General features: G+C 37.4%; 1 protein-coding gene and 1 long non-coding RNA gene across 2 annotated transcripts; both read right to left on the bottom strand.

The window, feature by feature from the left end:
• Nucleotides 1-260: 260 nt before the first annotated feature.
• On the bottom strand, nucleotides 261-3,605 carry LOC137072907 (uncharacterized). Its single transcript, XR_010904704.1, has 3 exons — nucleotides 3,483-3,605; nucleotides 2,431-2,557; nucleotides 261-2,089 (listed from the first exon to the last, which is right to left on the bottom strand). It is a non-coding gene; the product is annotated as an uncharacterized lncRNA (long non-coding RNA).
• A 1,703-nt stretch (nucleotides 3,606-5,308) lies between these two features.
• On the bottom strand, nucleotides 5,309-23,069 carry rab3da (RAB3D, member RAS oncogene family, a). The gene is made up of 5 exons (XM_067440886.1): nucleotides 22,805-23,069; nucleotides 20,593-20,829; nucleotides 10,326-10,444; nucleotides 9,001-9,125; nucleotides 5,309-6,953 (listed from the first exon to the last, which is right to left on the bottom strand). The coding sequence occupies exons 2-5, from the start codon at nucleotides 20,827-20,829 to the stop codon at nucleotides 6,766-6,768; spliced, it is 669 nt and encodes a 222-aa protein (XP_067296987.1). The 5' UTR covers nucleotides 22,805-23,069; the 3' UTR covers nucleotides 5,309-6,765.
• Between the last annotated feature and the right edge of the window lie 403 nt (nucleotides 23,070-23,472).

Genomic DNA, 23,472 nt, shown 5'->3' with positions numbered 1-23,472 from the left:
CAGCACTAACAGTTCCCCTGAACACTGCAAGAGGAGTTCACATGCAGGTGTTCTTCGGCGTCGCGTGTGAAATGTCTTCATCCCAGGTACAGTCAGTGGCATGTTTCAGCATGTCATATGAATATAATTTCATGGGTTTTATTTTTTTCAAACGCCAAATAATCACGATGCTCACGTTTTCAGCGTCATTATATAGATTCTGTAAAACGGTAACCAATAGACTACTATAATACTTCAATCCAGTGTTTGCGTAGTAGGTAATCACCTTAACAAGCAGGACAGCATCGGTCGGGCACGCCTCCTTCAGCTCACGCCAACGAGCAAACGCTGGTCACATGTTGATCCTCGTCCTGCCTTTAATCCCATCACTTTTTCATTTCCTCTTGTGTGTGTTGGTGGAAGTGACGTACATGCTGTAAAGCAGTCGAATTTTGTAGTTCTTTTTGTTCTCAGGTTACTACCCGAACCCCGAAGTTTAAAAGTACGATTAAAACGATACAGACCCCATCAGGCTATGGCAGACGTGTCATTCAACCTGTTGTAAGTCGATGTATCATCACAAGAGTCATGAAAATATATTATGGTTGAAAAGTACCTAGTGCTACTTTAAGTTAACTCAAGTTTGTACAACTATTGACCCTAAGTTAAAAAATGTTCTGCAGCTGGTTGCCTTAAACTTTTAAAGGGGTGGTTGCATGCGATTTGACTTTTTTAACTTTAGTTAGTGTGTAATGTTGCTGCTTGAGCATAAACAGTATCTGCAAAGTTCAATGCAAGCAGAGATATTGTCTTGTAAAGTTACGGCAGTTTATTGCTTACAAAATCGGCCGGTTTGGACTACAGCGAGCTTCTTCCTGGGTTGGTGACATCATAAACCCTCGCTAGTCTCCGCAGACGTGACTTCAGCCAGTAATGGTGAGGGGCGCGGCGTTTCTGGACAACCTGTGCTTGGCACTTCAGCCAATAAAAATACAGGAAACTACATTTGGCCATCTAACCAATCTAAGACCATTGCGTTTTTCAGAGGGATGGGCTTCATAGAAGCAGAAAGCAGACGAGCCGTTCAAAGCACAGTGGAGACAGCGGTGTGGAATAAAGGTCAAATATAAGAAAAATACAGCGTTAAAAAAAAAGAAGAAGTATTAAGACATGTTATACTGTGCCTCAAACACAACCAAGCCTAGAAAAAAAACAGAACCACCCCTTTAAAATTTTTTAATTACATTTTTTTTAACAGTAAGGTCAAATATTTGAGCAACATGACTGCTTTTATATTGATACATCCGAACAGAAATTTGGGATGTAATTTTGCAGATTATTTTTTAGTTTTATTTTTTAGATTCTTCTGAAAGTGAATGCTGTGATAAAGTAATCATGTGACACCATTGATAATCAGCACTGAAAATGATCGTTTTTTTCTAGTTTCTTGAAAATAGAGTGAATGTCTACATAAAACGGCAGCATGTGGTAAATAAGAAATATAGTTTTCTCTGTTGAATATATAACAATAATGTGAAAGAATACAGTATGACACAGGCAATGCTCTTATGAATATGAATAATAGAGTTCAGATGATTATTAGGGTTGATGCTGTATGTGCTGTTGGAAATCATCCGTATGTTGGGTTGTATCGCAGACTGGTGATGCTTATTAAAATAAAGTGCAATGTAAAAAAAACAACAGAAAATAAAAACATGCAGTAAGAAGCACATAAATGAGTTTTTATATTTCCACACCAGTTTTTAAATTTCCACACATTCATAAAAAGTTTGTGTGTTAGGGGATAACAGTTTATGACCCAAGACCAGTTTTGAAGAATGAAGACCAAGAGTCAGGAGTGTAATTAATTAAAGAACATTTCCTGGAGAAAAGTTTGCAGTTTTACAGCAGAAGCCGGCTTCAAGTCTCACGAGGAGTTTGTAGGCCACGCTCCCATACTGACCCTCGTACATACAATTTCTCAACAGGTCTACTCGTATCAAGGTCTAGCCATATCATTACTCACGATTTGGATTCTTATTTCAGTATCTGCACCCTTTAAGTGTCCCAAGCATTTGTAGACATTCAGGGAAATTACCATGGCGGAAATCTGGAAAACAGGGTTGAAGTTGATTATAGATATAATAAATCAAGAACTGATCGCTGTTTTAAAAAACAAGGCTCTTTGAAAACACTCATCCCTGCTGTAATATATTAAAATATGAGATAACTGATTAAAAACTTGATCCAGAAAACAAACTAAAAAGACAATTTTCCACTTTCTAACTGTTCAAAATGTGGGAAGGTCAAGGGCCACATATTACCTTTAAATCCCAGAAAGGGGATCATTTGCATTCAACAGCAGATAAATACGTTCTAAAACAAGATTAGCTTCATGAAAATAATATTTGTGATCTTTTTGCTTTGTTTTTGGTTATGATGACGTAGTACCTGTTCTTTAGCTTCATATTTTCCACGTTTTCACATCTGGACCGCAGCATTGTGTGGGATTTACAGTTTTCTTTGCAAAGGTTGAATTTGTGAAGTCATCATAGTCTTTGTATCCACAGCAGTTCAGCTAAAATGTGTGAAAATGAACATTGTTATATATTTATTAGAAGGAACACAGCTGGCATTCATGACTGTCTTACCCTGTCCATATTTTTATTCCATATGTTTGAAGGCTCTTGGTCATAGTTTTTCTTGCTACTACTTTGCTCTCTAAGCTGCTTAAGCTCTTTTTTTTCTGTTAACCAGAAAAGGAAGCATTTGAAAAAAAAGCAAACTAATGGGAGACAGGTTGCCAGCTAACAAATTTTGTTTCCCAGAACATTGTTTTTGGTTAGCCAGGAAAGTTTTCTTGATGGACGCAGAAGGTTTGTTTTAATCTAACATTACTTTAACAGTTAACAGGCATTAAATTCATAATCTTGCAATTTGATTCTGATCTTGATTCATTTGGATAATAATCTAACAATAACCAATATAGGGAACATTCTGTACAATTTATTTTTTAGTTTATTTACAAATACCCAGCCTGCAATGTTCTTTGAACGTTATTTCATGGTTGTAAAAAAACAACAACTTAAAAATAACCAATATATGGAACATTGAGAATTATATTTTTTAGGTTATTTTAAAAAAACACCAGCCTGCAGCATTCTGGGGACGATAGCAAAATAATAACCTTAACATAACCATTAGGGGATGTTCTATATGTTATTTTTAGGTTAGCTTGTTAAAAATAACCAATCTGCAGCATTCTGGGAGCGTTGTTTTATGGTTGCAAAATAATAACCTACAAATAATCATTATAGGGAACATTGGTTCCCAGTTTAAAATAACCTAAAAATAACAAATACAAACATTATGGGAAAGTTCAGTGTTTGCTGGATGGTTGGAACAGGGTAACGGGTAATAGTAGTCATTCATTCATTGGGCCCAAGAATTTTAAAACATGTCCCCAACTCAGTGAATCTCGAGTATTTACACCGTATACTTACAACGAAGAAGCAGAGGAAGGTGAGCAAACTTTAAACGTCCTTTCTTCATGTTTCTGTAGGTCTGTGGTAAAACAACAACACCAACAAAACCTTTGAAGTTCGACAGATAGCGATAGTGAGCTTCTAGAACAATTAGATCCTTTAGTTTACACTTTAGCCTAAGCGTTTTTTAATCGCTTTGGATATAATGAACAGAAGACCTGACGACCATTTATTAACATTTATCAGACTCTTCTACAGCTGCCTCGTTGCTGTTTATATTTTAAATCGCTTCCAGTGTCGGTGTTATACTCGTTTGAGCCACTAGAGGACCCTCTGCTGCCATAGACAACTCAACCGCAGTGTGGGGTCAGATTGATTGGGCAGATTTTCCTTTAGGCCTATTATAATTTCTTTTATTGCAGAACTTTCTGATCTTATATGTATGTTACATACATATAAGATCAAAAATTAACAACATATTTAAGGGATAACAGTTTTGGATTTTCATAATTAAATATAATCTTTGAGAATGAAGGTGTGAAAAATAAAATAACTTAATTCGGACCAACAATTATTGGTTATATTACAATCACAAAATATATGGGCAGTTGTTTCTTCAACAAAACTACGAAAAGAACACGTTTCATCAATATCTTAATATTTAGAAATAGATGAGTTAACAGGATAGATCTTATGAAGGATTTTATAATAAATTTCCTTAACTTTGTTGGAAACAATGGACCATTTTTCACAGACAATTGTTATATATGTGCAACCAATAATCTTACATTTACTTTATAAAAATCATTAAAGATTTATGAGCAAAAATGACTTGGAAAAAAATGTCTGAACTATCAATAAGAAGACCAGAAGGCATGAAACAGATAGTGTAAAACAGGTTTTTCAGCAAAGTTTTGGTCATATAAATAATGTATAGGCCCTAGTAATTTGTGTATTAAATATGATACAGTAGTCTATAATATATTCATAAATAGGCATTATGCTTATTGTTCAACAGAATATTACAACGAATGTTTAATTTGTAGTAAAATGCATTGCCAAGAAATGAGACACACACACACACACACAGTAATCAGATTACTTACTAGTAAAGTAATGCATGACTTAAAATTTAAAACAAAATGTCTCAGTTACTTTATCAAATAAGTAACACAAGTTACTTTGTTATTCCATTTATTGACTGACAGCTCTCTTGTTCTAATGTTGAGACTAATTGTATGTGTGGAGTCATCTTGTGTAAACATGATGGTTATTGTAGTTCTAGGCGAAATATACAAATATGCAAAAGTATTGTAATGCTTTACTTTTCTTAAAAAAATTACTAAGTAACACAATCAGTTACTTTTTATGGGTGTAACACAATATTGCAATGCATTATTTTTCAAAGTAACATTGAGAAATCCATGTTACGTGGTCTCTTATTTTTTTCCAGAGTTGTATATATAAATAATAATCACACCTGCCAATTCCAGTCTCGACCTGAAGGTAAAGACAAATCTTTTGATTTTATCAGGTTACAGTGTTGGGGTAATCAGTGATTGATTTGGTCTATAAATAAAAAATATGAATTAAATTTTTTATATATATATATATATATATATATATATATATATATATTAGGGCTGTCAATAGATTTGTTTTTTTTTTTTAAATCGCGATTAATCGCATCCTTATTATGAAATTAAGCAGTCGCCGTTTATCTTATTAAACATATTCATTTAGTCATAATTTGCTATAACTAAAGTAACCATTACACAAAACTGTATTTTCTGCAAGCTTCAAGGATCACTGGAGACTCCAAAAGAAAACCAAATAACCAAATATAAGGAGTATATAATTCTATAATATAATCAATTCAAATTTGTACGCACCTAAGTACCCATGAAAAAAAAAAACATTACTAAAGAACTTTTACAGAATTCATCATTGTGTATAGTAAGTGTAGAGAGCAACAACATTGAGATTGTTTTCATTTTAAACATGTTATGTAAAATGGACACCAACAGTGGGTACGGGAGTATCAGAACTGGACCAGTGTGATGCTTTGGGCAATGTGCCCTACCACAAAGCAAAAATGGTTCAGGATTGGTTTGAGGAGCACAACAATGAGTTTGAGGTGTTGATTTGGCCTCCACATTCCCCAGATCTGAATCCAATCGAGCATCTGTGGGATGTGCTGAACAAACAAGTCCGATCCACAGAGGCCCTACCTCACAACTTACATGATTTAAAGGATCTGCTGCTAACATCTTGGTGCCAGATCCCACAGCACACAGGTCTAGTGGAGGCCATGCCTCAGCGGGTCAGGGCTGGTTTGGCACCAAAGGATCATGTTATGCCTGATCAGTGTATATACCCACGCACATAATTATTGATATTCTAATAACATGCATAAAAGACAGTCTACATAAAAACACCACAATGCTCTGGACTCAACCATATTAATTACATTTAAATTGATGTGACGTTTCTAGGCCTTCTTTTGTCCAGCCTCAACTTTTCGTTAACCTATTTTAAACCATCTGTGTGGTTTCCTGACCCAAGCATGACCATTTACAGACTTTAACGCAGAGATTAAGTCACAGGAACAAGTGCTTAGTAATTTCAGGATCTCCTTTAGTGTCCACAGCGAAATTTATTGCATTAAAAGCAAATGCCAAAGACAAATATAATCTGACTTGAGGACATAATTTGAAACAAGTAACAGAAACTATGACGTTTTACAATCACATTGACTGGATATTTCCAGTCCTAAAATGTTTTATCACCTATATTAAAGTAAAACATAATCTGCCATCCATTAAAATAATCCATATACATTTCAAAGCTACTTCACACTGACGACCAAATGCTTTTTATCTGAGCATGATGTAAACACACACTGGAGCAGTTGGAAAAGGTTGAGACTTTGGCAAGTGAATTTCGGATTCATGCTCTGCAGTTTCATGCAGTATTTTCCTGGCTGTTCTCATCATGATATCACAGTTCAATGTCTTAGCAGCCACACATCACGCTAAGGGAACCCCGTCCCATTTCATTCAATCCCTGAGGGGCCTGTTTATGTAACTGAAATGTTGATTATTCATTTTAAAGGGCTTATGCCAAATTTGTACTGTTTGGGTGGCATTTTACCATACTATGTACGCTGGCTGTACGCTTAAAAGAGTTTCTCTTCTGGTGTACGTGTGTGTAAGAGAGAGGGGGCGGGGAGGTGTGTGTGTGTGTGTGCATGTGTGTGAATGTTTGCCTTCAAGTATGAGTGTTTGTTGAGAGAGGATCATTAACATCCACAGCCGCTCTGTCCATCAGGGGGCGTGTCTTGCAGACTCGGGCCTTTGTGATTGGTTAAGATGCTGGGGTCTCCGTCCAAACTCTCGTTCATTTTGTCACAGATGATGTCGACCAGCCGCTCAAACACCTGCTTGACATTAATGTTATCCTTGGCACTTGCCTCGAAAAACTGGAAGCCTGCAAAAAGACAGCAGAGAAAAAGAGAAGAGGAGACATCTTGGGTTATACACATGAAAATTAAATCATATGAAATTAAATAATATTTGATTTGGTTTATAAAAATGCTATTTTACAAGCAGAATAAAAACATTCCACACATATAATTAGTGGCTGGCCAATATTTGACATTAAAGGGACAGTTCACCCAAAAATGAAAATTATCCCATGATTTACTCACCCTCAAGTCATACTAGGTGTTTAAGACATTTTTTCCTGTAAAGTTTTAAATATGGACATTTTTCTTACACAAACGCACCACTTCATTTGAGGAGGCCTTTTTTAACCCCCCGAAGCAGTGTGGAGCAGTTATATGATGGATAGATGCACTTTTATGGACTTCAAAAACGAGACAACAATTCACTGCCATTATAAAGCGTCTGAAAGAAGAATGTCATATACATCTAGGATGACTTGAGGGCGAGTAAATCATGGGATAATTTTCATTTTGGATAACGTAGCCCTTTAATTAATTTTTTTTTGGCCGCTGAGAGTTAGAAGCGAGACTTTTATTTTGACAGATACAAAGAAGCTTCCCATTCTCAATCTTAATTAGTTTATTGCCTTTAATGAAATATTGGAGCAAATTCATGCCGACTTCAACAGTACTAATAAATGAAACTCAACGTCGGAAATAAGCTTTTAAACACTTATTAAAATATCTAATAAACATTAAATGCCAAAAAACCTCACAAACATCTGGAACATCTAGCTGTTTGATCCTCTAGTTTTCCCAAATCAATGTTTCTATATAAAGTGCTGCCCCTACCCTTAATAAAAGTTGATGTTTCTAACCCGGTGGGGACTTCAACCTGAATGCAGACTGACTCATGTGACTATGGGGACTTAAATTGAGGTCCCCATGATGAAACAAGCTTATAAATCAAACAGATGTAAAAAGGCAGAAAGTACATCAAATCTATAGTATATCAAATCAACCACTACATATAATGTCATAACTCATTGTATCTAACATCTATTGAGCAATAAATGTCAATGCACACCCTCTGAGCAACACGCTTGCTTTCTGTGCTTTGAAAGGCCTGTATCATTCATCGCATTTATTTTCTGTCTTTTCTTCTGTCTAAATAAAGCTCTGCCTACAGCACAGAGGAAACTCAGAGGGTGCCGTGCCATGCACAGGGTCCAAAATGAACACTCGGCAAGAGCCGGAGGAGAGTACAGCTTGGCTTTAAAATGGTTAAAAAATTAAAAATCTGTCATTTTTCAACTTAAAGCTACACTGTGTGATATTTTCCCCCGTCTAGTGGTGTAAAGGTATATGACCCTCCAGTGAATAATAGTTTCTGTTCCTCTCAATTCTGATTTCATTTTAACTCCTACGGTGGCCGATTTAGTCCAAGATTAACATGGCTTCCAGTTCGACCTCGTCCATGAGTGCCATCGAGTGTTAAAACGCAAAAGGCGAAGCTTGAATTTACGGGTATGTCCCTCTTTGGCTAATGTACTTTCACGATGAAGGGGCAACATGGCGACCGGGCATTCGAACCCCTCACCCGTATGTATTTTCAATGGCATATTATAAACTTACAAGATTACTTGAAAGAAGTAATTATACATTAATGAGCACATATATTTTGAAAGAACTAAGTGTTTTTAGCCAAGAGTAAACTAAAAAAGTTACACTGTGTAGCTTTAACATGTCACCCCAAATGTTTTTTAATTTTATGTGGAACAAAGAAGAATGTATTTTTGAAGAATATCCATGCAACCAAATGTCATAATGGAAATGGATGGGGACTGGGTCTGTAAAACTACAAAATAACAAGAAATGCACAATCGTTATAAAAGAAGCATTTACTTCTACATAAACAACAAATGCATAATAGCATAGCCAGTTAAATTTGTTTTGCCAGTAAAATTCCCCTACAATTAAGAGGGATTGCAAACAGAAAGTTAATTCTGGACTCTTGCATGCTCAAGTCTTTATTTACAGGCTCATGTGTGTGTGTGTGTGGCTGATGTTTTCTGTTGTCCTGTAACATGCCTAGCTCATTAGCCAGTCTCTGCCCGTCCTCTCTGGCCACCAGTCTGTCGTCCTCCAGATCACATTTGTTCCCCACCAGAATCACCTGAGCATTGTCCCATGAGTATGTTTTAATCTGAGTTGCCCTGGAAAACACACACATTCAGTCAATTTTGAACAGACAAGCTAAAAAAAAAAAAAAACTGCTTGTGAGCATTAAACTCTGAGGCTGTTATTATGAATGAATGAGGCATTTCAACAAGGAACACTGGACATTGCAATCACTCTCACTTTCTGTTACTATCTAGGTTCTTGTTGTTTTATCTTTTAACTGTTAACACTCCAGAAATTTACTTCAGCATATGATATATAGTTTAATTATTCATAATTTCAGATACAGTATTTTAAAAATTTATATCATGTGCTTTTTTCAAAAATAAGTTTTTCATAATAATATGCTGCATTTATGAATGATGCCTATTTGACGAATCATGCATTTCCAAAGCACGATTTTCCGATTGGATAACCCTTTCAGATTGATTACTTTTTTCTGTCTGGATCAGGCAAGTGGCAAGGGGAAATAGGGGAACTGATTGAAAATTAATATGGCGGTAGGAATTGATCAAGATAAAAACACAATTACTTAAACACCGCATAAGCACCACCCACTGGCTGTTGGTTGGCATTTGTGAAATTTCCTCTATTATTATGAAAAAAAAAATATATATTCTTTGGAAAAACTTTATTTGGAAATGCATGATTCATCAAATAGGCGTCATTTGTAAATGCAGTATATTAATACAAAAAACGTCTTTTTGAAAAAGCGCATTAAATAATGAAAAAAATTATTTTTAAACATAATAGCGTGTGTGAGGAGGTAAGTGTGAAATATATTAAACAATTTCATGTAATTTTACAAAATAAATAGACACATGTATTTATTTAATTAATTATCTAATTAATATTTAATTAAATGAATTATCTAATTAATAAATACATTATTTAATTATTTCAGAATGAACTGTTACATTTAATTGTTGTTTTATTGAATTCATTATTTATTGAATTATTTAATTTTGAGTAATTTGGTCCTCCATACTATATAGCGTGTGTGGAAGAGGTAATTGTGAAATATATTAAACAATTTCATGTAATTTTACCAAATAAAGATACATTTATTTATTTAATTAATATTTAATGAAATAATTAATTATTTAATTATTGCAGAATAAACTGGTACATTTAATTGTTGTATTCATTATTTATTGAATTATTTCATTTTGAGTAATTTGGTCCTCCATAACTTTAGCATGATCCATGTGGGACTATAAATAAAGAAAACTCACCAGTCCTGCACGGCGTAGAAGGATTCTTGGTTAGTGATGTCATACATCAGTAGAAAGCCCATGGCCCCTCTGTAGTACGCTGTGGTTATGGTTCGGTACCTCTCCTGTCCTGCTGTGTCCTGAGAAACAACATACAAGCCATATATCCTAAATATAGCCATTAAACACATTTTATTTATCTAAGCATTGAAGAAAATTATGTGTTTAATAATGGTTTTAATGCTCGCTTCCTCAGAAAGGAGGGATCACAACTTCCCTAATTACATTGTTAGTAAACTTAATGGGCAAATAAAAAGTGCATTAAAAATCACAGCAATATTAACAATGTTAGAGCATTTTATATCGACAGCAAAGTTAATGCAAACATCTTGCATTTTTATAATTTCTGTTAATGTAAGTCTAAGAGTAAAAAAAGGGGGGAAAAACAACTTAATTATTCAAGTTAATGCAATGCAAATGAAAAAGTCTGAGGTTAAGAGGTTAACAGCCATGGTAATCTGGTAACTAGGCGACGTTTGATTAGTTTCCATGATAGTGAAAAGCCTTGACTTGATTTAAAATGCTCTGACCTCACCTATGAAGGTTCCCATGGTAACTCTTGGTTTGGGCAGCTGCTAGAGGGTTGTATATATATATATTGTGCATGTATTGTATTTTAGGGGAAGAACTGAATGGAAACTAATGGGAGCTTAACAAAAGCCTCAGCCCCTTCTTTCAACAGAGATAAGATGTGCTAACTGCAACACACACACACACACACACACACGTTTGTTTTTGTGACATATGGGGACATTCAATAGGCGTAATGGTTTTTATACCGTACTAACCGTATTTTCTACCCCCCTACACTGCCCCTGCCCCCTAAACCTACCCATCACAGGAAACATTCTGCATTTTTACTTTCTCAAAAAATAATCCTGTATGATTTCACATTTTGAAAAGTGGGGACATGGCCAATGTCCTCATATTTCACACTCTCCTTGTCATACCCATGTCATTTTACACATTGGTATCCTATATGTCACAAAAACATGCCCACACACACACACACACACTTTACAATAAAGACAAATGAACCATTTCTGGCAATACAATCTTACATGCTTCATTCTGATCCGAAGGCAACCTTTAAAGTCAGGAAATGTCACTGCAATGATTCTTCAATGTGCATGACTGTGCCAATACAGCAGTTAAATCTACAGAGCACTGTGATGACTAATCCAAAGTAATGTGTAATATTTGCTCTTCCTTCATCGTGCAATGCCTCAAATTACATTCGCCCTTGCCTTTTAAATGATGAACACCTCCTTTAAGTAAACAGGAGAGAGAGAGAGAGAGCGAGTACAGGCAAACGTGAACACGCACATAATGTACATGGTACTTTCAACAAATTTACGGTACACTTTAGAGTCCTGAGATTTTATAAAAAGCACCAAAGGCACAAAAAGGCATTTTATATTTTATTTTTTATTACAGAATGTTAATGCAAACTATTATATAGCATAAAATAAGCTCTTAAAATAAGGACTTGTTCCATCTCAGAGGTCTTGACCTGAATCTAACAATTAAATTCATGGATAAATGTCATTAATTTGGCAAAATCTGTTCTGAATCCACATTCTACTAACTCTGGCTCTGTTTACACCTGGAATTAAGGTGCGTTTTGGTCAATAGGATCACAAGTAGATGAGGGAGACATTCCCATTTACACCTAGAGTTTTAATCTAAATATTTTCAACTTCTTGAAAACTTCCACTTTGAACTTCTGTCCTGATTTCTTCGGAAGTAGGGTCTATGTGTGGGTAAATGTATGTTTTTTTTCAGATCTTTCCATCTAATAGATAAAATAAGCTCACGCAATTTACATACGAACGCGATGAAAAACACACAGAGAGCAGCAGCTTTCGTTTCTGCTCTGACAGTCACGAGACCAGCCGAACACATTTAGTGCGAGTTAGAAATCAGGAATGGTGAGAGAACATTGTGCTTGGTACTTTTTTCACCTTCAAACAGAAGATCTCATAATGTTAACGCATTAGATAAGTAGGCGGAGAATAGACAGTCTTTTGTGGCTGTTCAAACACATTCGATCACATGAGGGTTTACACCATGAAAGCGATTTCGACTACCTCTGAAAATGGTCGAAAGCGGACAAGCTCAGAAACGTTTAGACCCCGTTTACACCTGTATATGGTTTCGTCGTCCACTTGTGAGCTGATCAACCAAAATGCATCTTCATTCCAGGTGTAAACAGGGCCTAAGTAACTTCGCAACTACATGTCAACTACCAGTCAGTAGATATTAGACTGTCTGCTTAATATCTGCTAGCACTTTATTCTGATGATCCCTCAACAGATATTCTACTGACTATATGTCAACTTATTCTACTAACCTGAACCGTGACCTACAAATAAGTTAGTTGGCATGTAGCTGCAAAGTTACTATACTTAGCAGAATGTGTAAAGTGTAACCGAAAGTCAAATAAACATGATTGTATAGAGATAGCAACACAAACACCATTTGATTAGTTGACTTCATACTCACTGCTATAGAAACAGTCAACAATACATGACTGATTATTAACTAAACATCTCCAAACACTTAGTAAAGAGCAATGTGGCTCCTCCCCACCCACTAAATAAACCACACACATGTACACATCACAAGGCTTGGACTGCGCCCTGGGATCTTGACAACTGAAGAGGGCCTTTATTGAAACCAACATTAGGGAGAATTTAATGCAATGGCTGTCTTCAGGTAGAGCCGGGGAAAACAGTGCAATGCCAAAAGCAAATAATAAAATGCAACTAACCATATAATCAATATAGTTAATAATTAAGATTGGTTCTGGTTTAGTTCTGACAGACTAAATTGACTGTGATTGAGAGAAATCATAAGAAATACTGAAAAGAAAACATGGTGAGGCTACTGCTGCTGAGCAAATAAGACTTGCTCTGCTAAACTTCAAGATCATATGATGCTGCTGCCAGACCAAAGAGACGCTGTAGCAGATATAGACAGGTGGTGCTGGGGAGGAGGAGGGCTTCAGACTGAACTCCATCTAGCTGGACTAGAAAATACAGCCAAGAGTATTAGAAGCGACTGAATCAGAGGCACGCAAGTTCTCGATTGAAAAAAAACCCTATACCAAATGGTATTTAAAATACATTTCATACAAGTATAGTAAAAATCATTTGACTTATTTACTGACGTATTGCTGGAGACTTGTAGTCTGGATGCAAGCCGAACTCATTGTTCTTCGGGGGGAAAAAATGTGTTATTTTGGCAAGGTCGCCTGCTAAAATTCACATTCCTGGGTCTATATATCACATAATTGTTTATTGTTTGTTTTGTTGCTAGGCAACGTGGGGGAGAGGACGCTGGCGTTGTCTGTTCGCCGCTTCTCCACCCACAAATCATGTTAATGTACTATTAGATTTAGATTTTATTTTATTTCCTTATGTTTGTGACTAGTCTAATAGTCAGAGCTACAATTGGGACTGTTGCTGATTGCTGGCAGCCACTGAGAGGACGTTGTTTGTCGTTTCGCCGTTTTCAACCGCTTCTCTAATGTTTATGTTTGAATTGCTGCGGTTGGTTCTGGTTTGGAAGACATTTGATGTTTCTCGCCGCGGCTGCTCACTGGTGGTCTCCCTTGGGCTTAAGCTGCATGGTGGCTTAAGTTTGCACCGGGCTAGCGTCATCCGGGCCATCGTCATCCGGCATGATGTTGGGATGTTCCGCTTCTCGGCTGCGCCGCTGTTCCGTCCTGCATTGCGGCCGTGGAGCGGCTTGGACTTCTGCGCCGACCCCGGTGTGTCCACAGAAGTACGCGGAAAAATGTTCTGCGGCGATCCCCATCGTTTGAATCGTCACGAAGACCCATCATCTGGTCTTCAGCTGTCGTGCCTCAACGATGTCATCGAGACACTGCCGCTGGGAGAAATCTGAAACATGGAGTGGACCACAGCGTGCTGCGGAGCTAACAGAGACTTCCACCATCAGCTGTTTTCTGTTCACCATCAGCTCTGTTTCTGTTCACCATCAGCTCTGTTTCTGTTCACCATCAGCTCTGTTTCTGTTCACCATCAGCTCTGTTTCTGTTCACCATCAGCTCTGTTTCTGTTCACCATCAGCTCTGTTTCTGTTCACCATCAGCTCTGTTTCTGTTCACCATCAGCTCTGTTTCTGTTCACCATCAGCTCTGTTTCTGTTCACCATCAGCTCTGTTTCTGTTCACCATCAGCTCTGCTTCTGTTCACCATCAGCTCTGTTTCTGTTCACCATCAGCTCTGTTTCTGTTCTGTTTTCTGTGTTGGTTGATTGTTTGTAGTATTCTATATTTTTACTTGTTATTAATTTTTTTTGTTATTTTTCCCCCCTTTGTTGCACTTTGAGATTCTTTAGAATGAAAAAGTGCATTATAAATAAAATCTATTATTATTATTATTATTATTATAATTGAGGTCGCTACAACCCGCGGACATAGAAGTAACACGCAGGAAAACCGCAGACCTGGCAACACAGTGCAATTAAGCTCTGTTGACATTTGCATAGGCAGTAAAAGAAATGGACAGAGCGTTCCCATTGACGTCTACGGCGAAAGAATGAAGTCAACCTAGGGGCACTCACTTCCTGATGGCTGAGCGAACTGCGCAGGCTCAGACTGAGCTTGAGGACGTAGATGTGACGTGAGCCTCCTGTCGGACAGCTGTAGGTCTTCTAGTAGATGTGGAAAGTGAAAGCTGAATCACGTCTCCCTTGACTTTATCAGACTTTATGTCTCCACGTCCCCCCGACTGCCTCATAGACAGTAAAAGATTGCCTGCGAGCGTCTCCTCAGGTCTATACGGTAATTTCTCAACTGTGCGACAGGGTCACGTTGGTTATGACGCAATCGTTAGCCTATTTTTACAAAAACAGTTTCTGCGGGGCGATAGTGTAAGATACAAGGTAATGGAGCCTTTTATACATTGTCGTGTTTCTTTATAAATAAACAATGGACAAATGGAGTCTTTAAACGCCTCTGATGTAAAGTTATTCACTGTCAAAGTGACTCAAAAATGAATGGGAGTCAATGGGATGCTAACAGCAGGTGATGGCTTGGTTAGCAATGGCAGCCCCTAGGGGTGGAACGCTTTCCGAGCGCTAGATTACCCCCTTGGACATTTGACAATGCGTCGCTTTGTTGCTCTGATTGGTTGTAGGTCTATCCAATTAATGTCTTTCCTGGTTCGGTTGAAACACGCCCCATAATCACAGCCCAATGGAGCAGTTTCAGACTCATATTCTGACTAGAACTGAGTATGACCACGTCAGGCTAAGAGACTTGCTGATATAAATATTATAATTAGACTTTATTTGTAGTACTTCTTTATTGCACAATGCACATTTCTTAATATTAAGCTTAAAATGAGTTTTAATATCACTATTATATGGTGACTGTAAATATCAGTCTATAAATGCAAGATATTTAAAGTGTACCTAAAGTATACTTGCAATAGTTCCATTTTAGCAGTATTAAATATACACTAAGTGCAAGTAGCAATATATTCTATTAACCCTTCACACAGAAAAAAAGGGTGTCAAAATTATACCTTTAGGTACAACATCTTGTTGCTGGGGCAGTAAACTTAAAAGAACATCTTTGTACAACTTTGTACTCTTAAAAGGTGCATATTAGTACCTTTGAGTACAAATGCGTACCTTAAGGTACTACTATGAACCTTTTTGTGGTAAAAATGGTACAAAGATGTCCTTTTAAGGGTACTGCCTCAGCGACAAGATGTTATACCCCTAAAGGTACAATTTTGACACCCTTTTTTTCTGTGTTTGTGTAAATAGTAGTTATACTACTTGTACTTATAAATAGTGGCAGATACTATTTACATCTCAGTGTTGTTGTACATTAAATGGTATGCAATGATAACAGAGTAAATTATAATATTTATTACAATTATAAAATGGAATTTCATATTATTGGGACAATAAATCCTCTTATGCCTACCCATAACTACTTTATTATTAAACACACTTTTGACACGATTCCCACTTTTTTAATATTTTCTTAATTTTTATTGAAAATAAATGCTTTTCCGATCTGATATGTGATGGGAAAATGGAATAGGGCAATGGCAAAGGGCGGATTAAAACGCATGTTTTTTAAAATTTTCTTTTTTACTTTTTTTGCACTCATACTTGCGTATATATTTAGTTGGACCACAGCACTTCTTCTAAAGTGCATTTAGTACAAACTTAGTTTAAGTACAAATTTAGCAGACTTTAAGTATATCAGTTTAGTATAGTAAAATTGCAGGGTATTTATATTAAGTATATACATATGTTACTGTATTTTTATTATGGTTTGATATATTTATTTTTCACTAGGGTTTCATGACTGAACTTGGTATCTAGACTACATTAAGTATGGATTCTCATTTAATCACAATTTCATGCAATGTGATGCGATGCAAATGCGTTTTTGTTCAATAAACGTTTGTATGGTAAACATTTTTAGTAGCACATTGGGTTGCCACTTGATATCCAGTGTAAAATATGCGTCCTGAAGCTAAACCAGATGAGAATCTCTGATCTAATGTATGATAAAGCATCAGCGTAATATGATACTAATACAACAATTGGGACTGCACCATCAGCTGTGCATCAGCCTTGACATGACAATTTCCCTTCGGCCTTTCTAATCAATATACTTACAATTTTCCCTTGGCGGATAGTAAAATAACTCAAGGCAATAATACTCAGGGTATATTAAGAAAGCAGAATATCATCTGACTTGATGGTGAACTTTATTGACTTGGGCTAGCAAGCAACTACCTAAAACATCCTAGCAACCACATGTGCTAAAAAATATTCAGAGTAATACCATAGAAATCACAGTAATGTCCTGGCAACTTATCTACAATCCTAGCTTTGGGTACACAAGTTTTGCACATGCAAAGTAAAAAAAAAAGTTAGTTACTAGATTATATTCTAGTCAGTCTCAGATTACTGGAGGCAGCGGAGAGTTGTTCTTTGGTGGGTTATCAGCACACAAGTGCATTCTGGGAAAATTCTGCTCAACACCCCTGAGATGTTCTCACCCACTTCCTCTCATCAGCAGAAAGTGCTGTCGCTTCCCCTGTCGAGGAAGGCAGCGGCTGTGAACTGCCCCACAACCATATCAACAACAAAAAATACAATGTCAAGACAAAGGAATTTCACAGTATTTAACTAAGTTAGAACAACACGTATGCAGCCACAAAAACACACACCAGATCGTAAATAATTCTTTGGCAGCAATGGGCCAAGTATTGATTCAATTAGTGATTCAGTGCAGAAGGCAGATGGATGCCGGTCTGGAGGATGGTCAAAAAAGCACAACCAATTTGATTTTATGGCTTTTATTTTCTCAAGGTTCACTCAAAGTGGATTTAGCCCTATGTGTGTGTGCTCCACAAATAATGCATCAAATGATGGGGCCATCTGGATGTTTTGTAACATTAACCATCATTGCTGACACACACCAGTGAAACACACGCACACCGGCACGTACGCGCGCAGGCACACACACACATACACACACACCTCCACCTACTTTATCTTGATCAAAGTATCACTAAGTCATACTGACACATGGTTAGTGGATCCTCTTTTCACAACATTTGACTTTGGCAATAACAACTAACAAGTCTTTCTTTTCTGGCTTAAACTGTAAAATATGAATAATAACAGATTTTAAAGCATTACATGTATTCCTTCAATACACCTGTAATGAAACCGAATGTATTTAAACTCTGGCAACTAAAAGCATTGCACCAAAGACTCACATACCCAGACTATAGAGCACAACAATCAGGTTTCAAAAGTAAAAATCATATTCATTTTCTCCATAGGGGATTTTATTTTCAACGATCATTTACAAACATTTAAAGACTGCTCTACTGAATGCAATATGAGGTTGATAATTGATGGAAGGGCCTATCCTGACAAGCCAGACCCACATCAAGATGTTTGGTCTGGAAACTCACCATTGACGGCTCAATCCAAGGGGCGGATAAACGGTTGTCTTTCAAACTCCCTCTGCACGCGATAGGATAGCGCTACACCAACCAGAACAACGAAGGTGAAGCAGAGCTCGTTGATAGATTAAACATTCACCGTATCCGGTCGGCTAAACTCCGAACACATCTTCCCTTTTTAAGAATGACTTCAGTGCCGTTCTTTGTTCTTTTCTCAGAGAAAAGCTTAACAAGTCTTCCAGAGTCGCGGACAAAGCTGATTCGAAAGACCGGCGCTGTTCGCCAGTTTCTGTGTTTACTAGAAGCATGAAAACGTAACTCGGTCGTCGTCATTATGGCCCCGCCCACCGACTCTATACACGATGTGATTGGCCCGGCAAGAGTTTGGCGTTTACAGCTCAGAAGGGTATTGAGAGTTGCTAGACGACACTCGCGGGCAGATTAAATTTGCTGCCGCTAGGGTGCGTCTAGATCTCTAGGCTATGAAGGGCCTATATGTTTTTTTTTTTAAAAGTCATCAGTTCACGTTATTTCAACCTATTTTTTAAATAATCATCTTTAATGGTGGAATTTGCTGTTGAAAATCTACATAATCCTTAATTCTACAGAGAAGTCTCCACCAATCAGAAAATGTCCATTGCATTCGCACTTCTGAATCTCTGCCGAAGTATTAGGTCATCTAGGTACTTTTCGCCTACACTTTTATGAGTCCTGTGAATTCTGACATACTTTTTTTTGTCACATACTGTTTTTCTACTATATAATTGGGAAGTATGCGATTTCAGATGCAGCCTCAGTCTCCAAACACACTCAAAATACAATATTTTTATACGCATATATACAATATAAAATGTATCTGTTGTTTAAATTCAAATATGCAATGCTTCACGGGATTGTACCCTCAATAAAGACTTTAGTATTTTAGGGGGCATTTAGATGACTAAAACGGAAAACTTTTTATGGCCGTTCATTTACACGACAATGGCGTTTTGGAGGGCCTGAAACACAAACTTTTTATAAAAACGGGATATAAAATGCAAGTTTTTTGAAAACGATTCCGTTATTGTCTCTGTGTAAACTTCAAAAACATAAATTTGTAAAAAACAGTGTTGTTATCATAGACAGTAAAAGAAATGGACACAGCGACCCCATAGACTTCAACGGCGTAAAGTGAAGTCAATTAGAAGCACTCACTTCCTGATGGCTGAGCGAACTGCGCAGGCTCAGACTGAGCTTGACGACTTAGATGTGATGTAAGCAACCTGTCTGACTGCTGTAAGTCTTCTAGTAGTTGTGGAAAGTGAAATCTGAATCACGTTGTTTAAATGTTTTATCCCGTTGCTTTTGGCTCTCTATGGGCTTCTCCCCATGCTTCTCCTTTGACTTTATTGGACTTTATGTCTCCACGTTAAAGATTGCCTCCGAGCATCTCCTATCTATACAGTAATTTATCTGCTGTTGGTTATGACGCAATCGTTAGCCTATTTTTACAAAAACAGCTTCTACGGGGCGATAGTGTAAGATACAATGTAATGGAGCCTTTTATGCATTGTCGTGTTTCTTTAGAAATAAACAATGGACAAATGGAGTCTTTAAACGCCTCTGATGTAAAGTTGTTTACTGTCAAAGTGACGCAAAAATGAATGGGAGTCAATGGGATGCTAACAGCAGGTGATGGCTTGGTTAGCAATGGCCCCCATGGATGGTACGCTTTCTGAGTGCTAGATTACCGTCTTGGTTGTTATGCGCATGAGAATTACGTGTTCAGTCTAAAGGCGCGTAGTGTCATCGCCATCTACTGGCCTGGCATGATTAAAACAGCGTTTTTTGTCGTTTTGTGAACATGGATAGTTTTGACAATGCTGTCGCCAGTATGCAAAAAAAAAAAAAACTTTGTTTTTAGTACATCGTTGTTGTGTAAACATACCCTTAGTATCAATTTCAATCAAATTTCATAATAAAGTTTGTACTGTTGTGATACACCTCAAAGCCTTGAAACCAAAGTATGCGAAACTTGCCCCCTTAGAGAGGGGAAAACACCTGACTCGTCTAAAGCATTCAGCCACAGTTTTGTTCTTATGTGCTATTTAAGTGGCAGGTATCTAAAATAGTTAACACCACAATGATATACCATTGAAGAAAAAACAAATTCAAAATATGGCACACCATTTTTAGTCTTGACTTTGTATGAACAAATACTACCATCATCATTAAGCCACAAAATATAATCCAATATCTTCCACACTCACCCATATCTGCAGTTTGACCCTTTTCTCATTGCGGTAAACCGTTTTGACTTTGAAGTCGATGCCGACTGTGCTGACGAACGCAGAGGTGAAGGAGTCGTCGGCGTAACGGAACAGAAAACTCGTTTTTCCAACGCTGCTGTTGCCAATGATGAGGAGCTTGAACATGTAGTCAAAATTCTGATCGGCCACGTCCTTCTGCACCTGCGTCTGAGGACGGGTATCATTAGCCGACGCCATCTAGAGGGGTGGAGGGAAAGAGAAAATGTAAGACAGACAAGCTAACTATATATAGTCACCATTTACAATTAAGGTTAATAATGAAGGTCGTCTAACCATCCAACAAATCTAAACAAAAGAAAACCACCTTCATATGTTGGGCCCTAAAAATACACCCTTTTGCTCATTTTTGCTGGGTACACACGGTTTTTAAATTCGTTGGATCGCTGTTCTTCCCACACTGCACGACTGTCTCGGGGCTGCTTTGTGCACATTATACAGCATTTTTTAATCGGAACAGTCGCCGACAACTCTGTCGTCTAGTCTAGTCTACAAACTAGGTTTCACAACCAAACAAGTGTACTGAGATAGGCCTAAAGGAAATAAAATCAAAGGTAAGGCTGGAGTTATATTGTATATTATGTAGTCTGAGCTGAACCCGGCTCACTTTCTCCGACAAGCGGATGCAATGAGACCTGTTTTCCTACTGTTTATTTGACGTTTGGCATAAAGCCCATTTCCAGGTAGACCACATTTAACACTGTATGACAGTTTGCAGACAGATCCAGGATTTACCTCAGGCATTCGTCGGCAATTTCCTCAACACTGTCTGCTAGTGATAATCGGGGTTAATATAGTGCAGCGATTCCCCCGCCCGGCATTAGGTGAAGCTCAGTTGATACTCTGTCATATGTAGTTAAAGTATTCTTCCAGCTCTGTCATCCATCTCGCTTTCTTTCTTTGGGCATCAGACATGCTGAGTGAGGATCTTCCCTTGATTCAGAGCCATTACAGCAGACCAGCTCTAATGCACCAGCTCACCAGATCAGCACAATCCATTCTGGCCACTTTAGTACTTAAAGTAGGAAGCGAATAGAATAGAATAGAATAGTATTTTTATGGTCCTTTTGAGCTTGACACACAATATATCGGCCACCATATTGATATTGGCCAATGTTAATTCTTACTGTTTTCATTATCGGCCTGATAAATTTGGTAAGTAATGCATTACTTCATTCAGCTGAGACACCTCAGATGTGCACTGTTCACAATGATGGTTTTCAATTGCTTGAAATATGATTTGAATCACTTTTAAAAAAGGAAAATATGTGCAACATGTGCAGCTGCAAGTCTGTCATAAAGGCAACGTAAAATTATAATGAAAACAATATAATGATGTGTTTATGACCTGGCTTTTAATGTGGAGATTTTTTTTTTTTTTTGTAATCAGGCTCTCAAAAAGTATATCAAAATTTGGATTTAGATTTATCAGCCAATATATCAGTTAGGATATGAAATATATAAAGAATAAACAGTATCAGCCAAAATGTTCATATCAATGAATCCCTGTTAAAATGCCGTTTTAAGTCTTGGTGTTCCACAGACAAAACACAATGGATGAGCAAATAATGACATTCATGGTGATTGGGACATGTTTTGCCCTTGGGAAAAGTGTCCTGGTCAACCTGAATTCCCAATTATTTCCATAAACAGCCATTTCCTTATAACAAAAACGAAATAAACTTTCCTGAACAAGTAGTCTATTAACATCCTGCTCAAGCAAATGAGAAAGAGGTGATCACACCAACACCTGTAAAATGACCTGAAGAGGGAGTTACCAGGATATGACACACCTTATGAATGAACATGATGCTGATGTTCCACTGCAATTTGAAGTAAAATGACATGAAAGCCCTTTAGCACATTAAGAGGAAATTACAAGTTTTATCTGATGCTGGTCGACAAAAACAGCAGCGCACACCCTAATGTAAACTATGAAATCTGCCAAACACAGCATCTGTACACATTCAGAAAATCTTCATATGACCATGTCATCAATAACTGAATAATGTGGTTGAAAGGGAATGGGGGTATTAGAAACGGCTCCAGTCGTGTTTCCATATGGACATCTTCCGCGTTTCTCTCTACTGTAAACGACTAACAAAAAATGCCTATCCTTCGGGCAAAAAACAACAACCATAAATGGGTGACTAACCTTATCCGGCTCTTCTTAGAGGTGTTTATTTTATTCTATAAAGTTGATGTTGCGTTTTTCCTCAGCTGGTTCCGGACGTCCAGTTTTCGCAGGACTAGTTTCACTTTTCCCGCAAAACACACTGGAAATGGTCCACTTACTCGCCTTATCGGTTTAAAACCCAACAATTCCCTTCCCGTCAGATGGGCGTTGCAAAACCAGAAGCCGTGATGCCTGCAGCGACCTGGCTGTCGACCAGTTTTTATTTGTGCTGACGGCTCGTGGAAACGGCAGCGGCTGTTTCCAGATCAGCCAGCGGCCCTGGCGAGCGTCCAGCCTGCACTTACGGAGCAACCAATCAACAGGTCCCCTGCCAGCCACTCAGCATTATTATCTTACACACATACGGGTCATTCTGTGAAACGGGTGCCCTTAGCATTCTCAAAATGTGAAAGGGTGGGGGGAGTAAATAACTGTTTTAAAATCGAGTTTTACAGTTTTACAAGATTTAGGGCCAATGTCATGAATATACTAGAAAGAGATTTTAACGCTAATATAGGCTATTACGAATGCCCATGGTGTTTGTTTACTAAATATTATTCGGAACTAGACAATATGGGTAAAATATCTCTGAAGTATATTCCCATTATTATTATTTTTTTTTAGCACACCAGGGTAATAACTAGGAG

The sequence above is a fragment of the Pseudorasbora parva genome, chromosome 4 (assembly GCF_024679245.1).
Source record: "Pseudorasbora parva isolate DD20220531a chromosome 4, ASM2467924v1, whole genome shotgun sequence".
Classification (NCBI taxonomy): domain Eukaryota; kingdom Metazoa; phylum Chordata; class Actinopteri; order Cypriniformes; family Gobionidae; genus Pseudorasbora; species Pseudorasbora parva.
Note: the sequence above shows the minus strand (reverse complement) of the source record. Positions and strands in the feature narration are given on the sequence as shown.